Here is an 11,131-nt window from a genome sequence, read left to right as displayed (position 1 = left end):
ATTATTTTATATTTTATTCATTCACCTTTTCTATGCTTTAATAAATCTTTTGCATAGGTAAACACATTTAGTTAGAGCTATAAGACAACATAGAAACAGACAAGAAATACATAAACATTCTGATTCTTCTCCAAATAACTATTTTGAGGAAACTCTTGACTATAAGTTACCTTTAGAAATACCTTAACCTCTTCTGCTCATACCGAAAACAATATGTGTAACCTTCAACTTTCAATAAAATCATTTTATAGTATAATTTATCTTGAACATCTTATACTCCTTAAAGCATTACTTCAAAAACAAAATTCTTCAAATAATTCTACAAATAAATAGCAAATGTCATTGCACCTTAGTTTTATAACTTAAAATTTTTTCCATTACTTCAAACATTAGTTTCTTAAGTGAATTAATACAGTCTGGGCACATAACTACTCTTTCTCATAGAATGGTATTGGTCATCAAGATATTTTAATCTTATGTAAGAACAATTTCTGATACTGGGAACTTAATTATAATACTTTCTCCAAATTCGGGGAAAAGTGAGATGATTATAACACAGTTAGTTCTTAGTTACCTGAGTTAATTAAGAGGCCATTCTGGCAGGTAACTCCAGTAGGAACCTAAATTGTCTGACTCCTGAGATCTTTAAGAGGTCAGTTCCTCAGGCAGCCCTTTCTCAAGGATCTTAACTATATACTCTCCTTTCAGACCTTCTCACTGTTCAGGCTGTGCTGAACTGAAGGTGCCAACCTCTGGACAGGGGCCACAGTCCACAAAGTCCCTGTAGCAACAGTATGGTAGCTGAAGGATAGGATGCTTGATCAAGGAGAAAAAAAGGTGCTTTCAGGTGGGATTTCTGACTCAGGATCAAGGTAATTAAGAGCTTTACTCTATGAGATGTAACAATGACAAAAGAATATTAAAATCTAAGGCTGTACAAGGCATTGTAAACAGCAGTGATCTTTCTCTTTCTTAGAAGTGTTAAAATCCAGTTGCACAAAAGAACATATATGATCTAGGACTGGAATAAAAATACCTGAGAAGTTATCTTTCTCTAGGCAACAAAGTAGTGTTATTTCTGCTTAGCAAAAGTTTACCTATGCCTAGATTCATTTCTACCTTTTTTTTTTTTTTTGAAAAGTAGATTTTAACAAAATGGTCAACAAAATAATTATGGGTTTTAATGTTGGTTATATCAATTTATTACTAATTTTGGTCTTCCCATTAGCTTCCTGTATAAAAATGATGAGTATCTCAGTAGTAGGTACGATAGCTTTTAAAGAGAATGTAGGCAGAATAATTCAGATAGAAACCATAAATAACCAGAAGGCAAAGTGAAGCATAATTGTCTCATGTGATGTTTATCCCAATTTATATCGTTATTCTTCTATCAATTTTTAGACTGTTAAAATAAAATCTTAACCTAAGCATTTTATGAGTCATTATAAAAGGTTCCAACCTTTAAAAATTATGAAAGGTTTAAAGACCTCATTAATAGAGTTAGAAATGTTTGCTATTATCCTACTGGTCAACTTTGGTCTGTATTTTCTGGACCTCTTCAGGCCAAGAATAACAATCAGGTAGAATCTGGTCATAATCAGTACTATACATCTGGGAGCGGACAAATGCTTCTTTGTTTTGAGGTTCGGGATAAACTGTGGCTGTCTTTTCTTGGTATGCGTCTTTCACAATCTAGATATAAGAAAAGAATATTAATTATTTTAATAAATAGAGGTAATGGTGAGCCCATGTGAGTAGAAGTTTTTATCCATTTCAAAAACACTGTATATCTTATGTTTGCAAAAACATTAAGTGTTTTATAATAAAAGCACATATAAGCAATGAAGATGTAAGATGAAAATGCAATTATAAATCATATAGTGAGACAGAAAAATGACACCAGCAACTAAAGAAAGTGTGAATAGGTGAGACTAATTCAAATACTCTCACATCTGGACTTCTCAGAGAAGCCAGTGTTCAAAGGATCGTCATGACCTAACTGACAATTAACTTGAAATAAATACCTAAATAGTCCCGCTAAACTTGAACCTTGAATTTTCAAGAATCCTTATTCTGACCACAGCCTCCTACAAAATCTCTTCCTGTACCCCAGGGTCTCGTGATCCTGTTCAGCTAATCATTTGGACACCACAGTCAGGATCAGCACTCCTTGCCAGTGTCACAGAATCTCTTGTCATCATGTCCTGTGTTTCATGCATAATTCTAGTCCCTTGTCTGGGGACCCCTCAGAGCTGGCTTTCTCCTTTTGTGGCTGTGCATCCTAGAACCATGCAGTAAACTTTTTGTGGTGCTATATTTTTTTTCTAGTCTGGACATTATACTTTTTTCTCTCTTTTCTTAAAACTTCCTCTCGTGGTTCCCAAAAAGCAATTCTAAACCTTCCCACGTCTTCAAGTTTCTATTTGACTCTCATCACTCACTGGAGAATCACATCATCACATCATATCGCAGGAGAAAATTTCAACTACTCAGAGAAAATGACCTTAATTTCCCTTTTGATCAACTCAAACTATCTCCTCAGTACCGTCATACATCTTCTCTTTCCCTACTTTCTTGAATGGATTCTCCTCATCAAACTTAATCACTTCATATATACTATTTAATTCACACCAGTTTTTGTTTGTTTGTTTTTGAGATGGAGTCTTACTCTGTCACCCAGATTGGAGTGCAGTGGCACGATCTCAGCTCACTGCAACCTCCATCTCCCGGGTTCAAGTGATTCTCTGGCTGGGCGCAGTGGCTCATGCCTGTAATCCCAGTACTTTGGGAGGCTGAGGCAGGTGGATCACCTGGGGTCAGAAGTTCAAGACCAGCCTGACCAACATGGAGAAACCCCATCTCTACTACAAATACAAAATTAGTCAGGCATGGTGGTGCATGCCTGTAACCCCAGCTACTTGGGAGGCTGAGGCAGGAGAATAACTTGAACCCAGGAGGCAGAGTTTGCCGTGAGCCAAGATCACACCATTGTACTAAAGCCTGGGCAACAAGAGTGAAACTCCATCTCAAAAACAAAACAAAACAAAACAAAAACAAAAACAAAAACCAAGCAATTCTCCTGCCTCAGCCTCCCAAGTAGTTGGGATAACAGGCTCCCGCCGCTACACCTGGCTAATTTTTGTACTTTTTTAGAAGAGAAGGGGTTTCGCCATGTTGGCCAGGCTGGTCTCAAAGTCCTAACCTGAGGTGATCCACCTGCCTTGGCCTCCCGAAGTGCTGGGATTACAGGTGTGAGCCCATGCCCAGTCTAATTCACACCAGTTCTTAAAATAGTATTTATATGACTGACTTATTTTGATAAGTTTGATTTCAAAATATATCAGAATGATTAAGTATCTCATCTCAATGTAAAACTATGCATTTATGAACAATTAAGGTTATGAATACTGTGCTGTATTATGAAATGTCTATGAAAAAGCAGGAAACAATATGTATACTTCATAATTATAATAATGTTAGAAAATAAACAAATGAAAGACAAAACAAACACAGGAAAAAACTAATGCTTATATTAGAAAAATAGGCTATTGATTATTTTCCTTTTCTCTATTTGTTTTCCAAAGTGCCTATAATGTGGTATTATTACTTTTTAGACAGATTTATTGAGATATAATTCACACAAAATTCAAGCATTTTAAGTGTACAACTAAATTATTTTTGTACATTTACTGAGCTGTGCAACCATATCACCACATTCAGTTTTAGAATATTTTCATCACCCCAAAAGGATCCCTTGGGCCTGTTTAAGATGGCTATGTTAATTTTATAATAAAACACATTGTTTCATTACTGACATAGACTATGTGGAAATTCATCTCCTCTTTCTGCTCCCAGATATACCATAGAAATAACCCCATCTCTCAGTGAAATCTTCACTTTCTCTGTCCTGTCAATGCCAAACTCTCTGACAGAGTGGCTTGTCTTTTATTGCTTTCCTAATTCTCTGACTTCTGAACCTCTTCTACATCTTGAAATTTCTTTTGTAAAAGTCTCTGATAACTTGTTAAGTACCAAATAAAAGTCTGCATCTGTTTTTCTCTCCAGGATTTGGCTGTGTTGGTCACAATTTCCACTCCCATTCTGAAGTTGTCTCTTTCCTAATTCTTGACATGCTCAGTTTGGAGTCTCTTCTTAAAATCCTGACCACTTCTCTTCTTAACTGGCATCTTTCTTCTGTCTTCCAGACAGAATAATAAACTATATTCTATCTTCATTTTTCTTTCATTTCCATACTTGCTATCTTGGCAACTCCACCCACTTCTAGACATTCACCAGTTACCACATGCAGAAGATGCCCAGGTCTTTTATCTAGCCTCTCTTTAAGTTTCAATCATTTCTATCTACTTGATAAAATGGTACATTTGAATGTGCCATTGATACCTCAAACTTGCAGTCCACTTACATGATCTTCCTCTCTGAAGCTGGTTGGTTCTTTGTTCTAATTTTCCAATTTCTGTGTATGCACTCTGTATTCTTCCATTATTCTAGGTGTGATATCTGAATCTTTTGGCACTCCCTTGCTGTCCCCTGCTTTTATTCTCCTCTAATCATAAGCTAACTCCTTTGCATTTAAATCTCCAAAATGAACTTAAAATGATGATATGCTATTCAATATATTAATAATTTAAACTACTTAAAAACTAGCAGATACATATTAGTAGAATATATGAACATACTTTTTCATAAATAGATAACCAAGCAGATTATTATGTAAAGGTTTTTGGAGAATTACTTCTTTTTTTAAGACTCTATCTTCAGTCAACAAGATAAATAATGATATGTGACTCTTAAATGGTGTTGTTCAGATAACTTGCTAATGGCTTAAGCTAGTGATTTTCAATCATGAGCAATTTGGCCCCCAAGGGGATGCCTGGCAATGTCTGGAAACAGCTTTGGTTGATACAACTGAGCAGATGCTACTGACATCTAGTGGACAGAGGCCAGGAATGCTGCCAAAGACTGTACAATGCCCAGGACAGCCCCATGACACTTACTGACCCAAAATGTCCACAACACTGAGGTAGAGAAACACCAATTTAAACATATAACTACTGCCATGGCTAAATTGTGTTCCCTCCACCCCAAATTCATTGTTGAAGCCCTAACCACTAGTACCTCAGAAAGTGAGTGTATTTAGAAATAGGACCTTTAAGGAGATTATTAAGTTAAAATGAGACCGTTAGAATGGTCTATAATCCAGTTTGACAGGTGTCCTTATGAGAAGGGGAAATTTGGACACACAAGGGTGTACACACACAGAGAAAAGGCCACACGGGGACACAGAAAGAGGGCAGCCATCTGCCGGCCAAGGAGGGAGGCCTCAGAGGAAACCAAACCTGCAGACATCTTTTTCTTAGACTTCCAGCTCTCAGAATTATGAGAAAACAGTTTTCTGTTGTTTAAGCCTCACAGTCTGTGGCTTAAATACTTAAAAACAGTTACTACATAACTGTTATCCCAGCCCAAGAAAACTAATACAATTACACTGCAAAAAAAAAGTTCACTTATCTTCCAGTTTAGTTACAGAAAATTTCTGTCTTTGGGTTCTTCTTGGCTAACTCCTTCAGCAGCTCATCTGCCACCCCAACGGCTTTCAAGTTCTTTGCCCTCTTTATTTTGCCTTCTGCCCAGTATTATCAGTTGTGATCTGTCATTTATGATGCCATATATCATAGTGACATGGATATGGATGGTGGTTCAAGGTCTAAATGTTACTCTACTGTATCTGTAATATTTTGGTAATTATGACTAATGTGATATAGAAAAGAATAACTTTAAAAAGGTGAAGTGGGAGAAATCTGGCTGACAGAAACCCCTAATGAATTATTTAAATTTTAGGAGAAAAAACAATGGTAGAGAGGGAAATTAATTATTCAGCTCAATACTTCCATTATTCTCTGAGGAGCAAATGTAGCTCCTAAGTTCTACAGTGTCAGTGTGCCTCATTTCTCTGACTTCTGATACAGTGAGGTGATACAGATATATATTTCAAGGAAGCAGATTTTTAATATTTAAAAATGCATATTTAGCAAGAGAAGGAAGGAAAAATAATGAAGCTTGAACAAGAGTGGTTTTACCTTTTCTGCAATTTTCAGAGAAACATCTCTAATGGTATTCAAAGGAGGATAAAGCCGACCCTCTTCCAGGTGTTTATCTGACACTTGCTGAGCTATAACCTTATGAAAAAAAAGAAAGAAAAAAAGTGTTGATACTTCACATGATACAATGTGGCAGGTATGCAAATAACAAAGTAAATGATTACATATAATGGTCCATATAAAAACCAGTTACATTAATATGATTATCTAATTTCATCCCCACTTCTATCAGCAAACAAACTAAGCCCAGAGAGGTGTGGTGGTGGTTGAGATCACACAATTGGTGAAAAAGATGGGAATAGAATCTAGGTTTCCTTTTAGTCCACTTCGTTTTCTATTGTACCATGAAATGCTAGATACTTTCCAATTGATACATTAGGGGAACAAGGGAAAAGAAAAGAAAGAAAGAGGCAGATGATAGAGTAATGAAAATGGATCCTTGAAAGCAGAGGAGGACAGCTATCCGAGGTTGAGCATACCATTACTCCCAGCTCTGAGTCATATTCTTGTGCAAGAAGTAGAGCAAAAGACTGAGAAAGCTAGTTCAGAGTCTCACTACAAGTAGGATTTTAATTTTACAGACTCTGAATTATCTAAATCACCTAAATAGCCTCAATATTTGCTGTCCCCAAACCATTCCCTAGTTCCAAATCAAACAGTGTTAAATTTTGTATTGAACCCTAAGGCAGAGAGGGAGACTCAGTAACCCTGATGTTCTCTCCAGTTCTAAGATTTTGGTTACATTTCTAGATGGGGGCAAATCTAAATCAGTTTATGCCTGGGCCTTTGTTCCATGAAAATGTGGATGCAGAGAGGGAGTATGAAACTTTCCTCTTTTGTAACATTTTAAATAATCAAATATTTATTTTTCAGTATATCTTTTAGATTTTTAAATCATGAAATTATTTCCAAAATATTATTTTTTTTGCCATCAGCAAATATATATGAACTGAACAAGCATAACACTACAGAGAAGCTAAAAAAAAGTGTTATTGTCCTTGAGAGATGTATAATTTAGTGAAACAGAGTATGGGAAGAAAAAGAGAACTCTGAAAGAGAAGACGGCTTAGGCTAAAGGTGAAATATGGGTGCTAAGAAATCTCAAGGAAGAGCGGTTCTGGAAGGCCTCACAGTACACAGTGGCTTGAAAGGCAAACCTACAAGAAAGCCTGGAGTTAGACAAACAGAAAGTGGGTAGGCATTCCAGACAAAAAAAAAAAAAAAAAACAGAGTCAGACCAAAGGCAGAGACGTGCGTGAGCTGGACTCAGCACGCCCAAGTGTGCTGTCCTGGGGGAGCAGAGGGTCTGGGTACGGAAATAAGGACTGGAGCATTATCAATGCCAAAAAAGGAGTTTGGAGTTAAATCCTGTCAGTGACTAAGGACTTCTGACCAGGGACAATTAGGCAGAGGTAAGATGGGGGAAGGGAGAGGGAGGTAAAGTTACTAGTATAGCTATTTGTTTGATTAGTATTGCTCTATATATTATACAAAATATTATAACATATAATTGTAGGGTGTTGACCATAATTTTATGATAAACTCATCATTTAACTCATTAATTTCTTGCCTTTTTAACAGGATGTTTGCCCTAGAAGTGGTGAGGGTCCCTAACTTTAGGACAAAGAGACATTAACTATTCCACACTATCAGGAAGTCACCAAATAAGTGGGGCTTGCCATCTAGCTCAGAAGTGGAATCAGCCCTGCCAACCCCACAACCACAGCCATCCCCTTCCAGAAGACTGAGCTGATGAGAGGCAGGGAAATTTGCTGGAACCATGGTTTGGCCTACCGGGTAATGTAGTGGCTTTTTCCTCCTCTCTTCTTGGTGCATGCTACTCCTTCTTAAAGGCTTATGGTGTCCTCAAGGAAAGACTTGGGGGCATTGTGTTCCCCTAGTCAGCTTGAGCAGTTATAGATATGTGTACTTAAGCAGAGAAGAGAAGGGGAAAGGGAGAGCCAGACAGACAGGGTGGCTGTAAGCTGTATGCATTCCCATCAGTGGATCTGGTATGGGTACATGAGTTTCCAAGGTCAAGTGGCCACAGCAGAGGTGGCGCCTGCATCCCTGGAGACCTGAAGAAGTGTAAGGAAGCTAAACTGAAGCCAGACATCCTACATCAGAGGGCCAGATCTGGACCCTGCAAAAGAGGATTAGAGGAGTTAATAATTGAGTTAATAAAAGAGATGTTTGCCCTTTTCCATGCTCTTCCTTCTTGTCTCCAACACATTTGAAGAAGTAGGCTTTAACAAAAAGAGGGAGGAGGTTTCTCAGAGTCGAGCCAAACATTTCCCCATAAATTGCTCAAAGTGCTAGCATCAGAGAAAGAGTGAAAGAACAGATGGGTTTTCTCTACCTGCTACTGTAGGTCTCTCCTATTGCAAGGAGAGCACCTGACATTTGAATTGGATATAACATTTTGAACTGCACAGATGTTTAATTATTGTTCACTGATGTATTCCCAGCATCAGAATAATGCCTAGCATATGTTAGGTATTTAATTAAAAGAATATTAAAAGAATGAGTGAACTGAAAGTTATGGGCTCTTACCAAAATGTCACTAAGAGAAACAAGAGGGAGAGTTGGTGGAGAATGATTTAAAACAATGACTGGGGCAAAATGAAACCATTTTATGTTAATGGCTCCACTGCATTGAAACTTTTAAAAATTTTTGTTAATTCTTGTTCTGCAAAGGAGATGTGGCAGATTTAAATAACAATTTCTTAGATGTTAAAGCAACAACTTTTCTGGGTGTCAGGTATTGTTATTTAATTGGATAGAAAAAAAATGAATAGCACAATGTTAAAAAGATGTCAGAGCATGGTGGCTGAAGGCTCAGGCTCTGGCATGAGGTAGACCTATGTTTGAATTCTAATTCCATCAATTACTATCTGTTTGCATTTGGGCAAATTAATTAACCTTTTTAGGCCTCGGTTTTATCATCAGTTATATAGGACTAATAATAGTTCCTAATTCATAAGGATTACATGAAATAAATGCCAGCAAATAATTTACCACAATGTCTGTCAGAAAAGTATTCAATGAAACTTAGCTATTTTGTTTTATGTATGTATGTATGTATGTATGTGAAACAGGCTCTCACTCAGATTGCCTAGGCTGGAGTGCAATGGCACGGTTTTGGCTCATTGCAACCCTCCGTCTCCCTGGGCTTGGGTGATTCTCTGCCTCAGACTCCTGAGTAGCTGAGACTACAGGGGTGTGCCATCATGCCCAGCTAATTTTATTTTTTATTTATTTGTTTATTTTTGTGTGTGTATTTTTTAGCAGAGACAGAGTTTCACCATGTTGGCCAGGCTGGTCTCAAACTCCTGAGCTCAAGCGATCCACCTGCCTCGGCCTTCCAAAGTGCTGGGATTACAGACGTAAGCCACCATGCCTGGCCACTTATTTTGTTTTAAAACAGAACCAATAGGCAGCCCACATAGCCAAATGGAAGCAAAATAACTTTTGGTGTCAGATCTGGTTCTACAGTGTATAGATTGTTAGCTATTTGATTTGGGGGCAAATTCTATAACGAATCAACTTCGAGTTGTTTCAACTATTTATATTACATAATATGTGCATTCCACCCATAACCACCTGCACACTGCTGGCATTCAATGTCATCGTTTCTTCTCTAGGATGCTACACAAATGTCATTTTAAAGAGATTGAAGACAGTCACAGGATAGCTGAGTAAAGAAGAATCATTCTGAATCCTTACTCTCCATGTGTGACTGTCAAACAAAGAAGGAGCCAAAGAATTGTGAAACAAAATCAAGTAGCAAACAGGTGACCATGGGGAGATGCACTAAATGTAAGGAATTGATTCTAGGGGGAAAAAGAGGGGGCATGCAAGAGTCCTAGCCTGGCTCTCATTAATTAAATCATTTATTTAAAAACTTTGCTGCCTTTGATGTGCTTTGGTTGTCTCTAATGACATTGTGGCTAATTTAAAATAATCTCTCTCTATTTAGTTCTAACATTGTTATGGCAGTTGGATTTCCAATTATCTTAAGCAAGGAAAAGGTTCCTCTAGATACTATTGTCCATGATGATTATCTAAAGGGTCCTGTGAGAAGATATCAGAAAGGAGTGGAGCAGGGTAGATGAGAAGACACCAGCCCATGATTCAGGCGGAGTGGTGTGAAGATAGGAGGCTGAGATTTGTCTCCCAGGTGTGAACAGGAGCTGAGGAGTCTATTCCCAGGATACACTATAGACCACACAGGGACAGGAGGGCTGATCATCAGACGTCCAGAAGACTGTCTACAGTGCCAGGAAAGCCAAAAATCTCTTCATGATATAAAAACGTCCAGAAATATTCTTTGAGATTGGTGCTAACCCATGACATTTCCAGTTCCATAAGAGATCCAACTAGTATTTTGACAATAATTCTAACAGTTATTAAATTTGTGGTTGCAAAACAAAAAATTCAGATATATCTCCTACATATTACTCTTGTTAACTACAAAATATAATCTAGACAAGAAGTACTTTTTTTCTTTTTGGGGCCATCTGGTAGTAAATGTCTGTGGTATTGTATTTATTCTTCTTGCTAAGATACATGAGTAGTTCTATTTAATCCTATTCAGAAAGTATTTACTAATTTTCTGCTTTGTGCCTAGCATTGTGCTAGATGCTACTGAAGTTTTAAAAGAAGTATATGGAAGACTGTCTGTCTTTAAAAAAGATAATCTACAGGCTGGGCACGGTGGCTCATGCCTGTAATCCCAGCACTGTGGGAGGCCGAGACAGGCAGATCACAAGGTCAAGAGATCAAGACCAGTCTGGCCAACATGGTGAAACCCCATCTCTACTAAAAATACAAACATTAGCTGGGTGTGGTGGCATGTGCCTTTAATCCCAGATACTTGGGAGGCTGAGGCAGGAGAATTGCTTGAACCAGGGAGTTGGAGGTTGCAGTGGGCCAAGATCACACCACTGCACTCCAGCCTGGTGACAGAGCGAGACTCCGTCTCAAAAGAAAAAAAAAAAAAAAAGATAATC

The 11,131-nt window shown here is 37.7% G+C and overlaps 1 protein-coding gene across 1 annotated transcript in view; it reads right to left on the bottom strand.

The window, feature by feature from the left end:
• Positions 1-11,131, bottom strand: part of ME1 (malic enzyme 1) — a 224,103-nt gene continuing 212,972 nt past the window's right edge. Inside the window, exons 13-14 of the mRNA XM_026454537.2 lie at positions 6,099-6,197; positions 1-1,692 (exon numbers count right to left, since the gene is read on the bottom strand). Of these exons, the coding sequence (XP_026310322.1) occupies positions 1,522-1,692; positions 6,099-6,197 (270 nt within the window). The 3' untranslated portion in view covers positions 1-1,521. The remainder of the gene's footprint in view (positions 1,693-6,098; positions 6,198-11,131) is intronic.

The sequence above is a fragment of the Piliocolobus tephrosceles genome, chromosome 5 (assembly GCF_002776525.5).
Source record: "Piliocolobus tephrosceles isolate RC106 chromosome 5, ASM277652v3, whole genome shotgun sequence".
Classification (NCBI taxonomy): Eukaryota; Metazoa; Chordata; class Mammalia; order Primates; family Cercopithecidae; genus Piliocolobus; species Piliocolobus tephrosceles.
The sequence above is the reverse complement of the archived record's forward strand: the minus strand, read 5'-3'. Positions and strand labels throughout refer to the sequence as shown.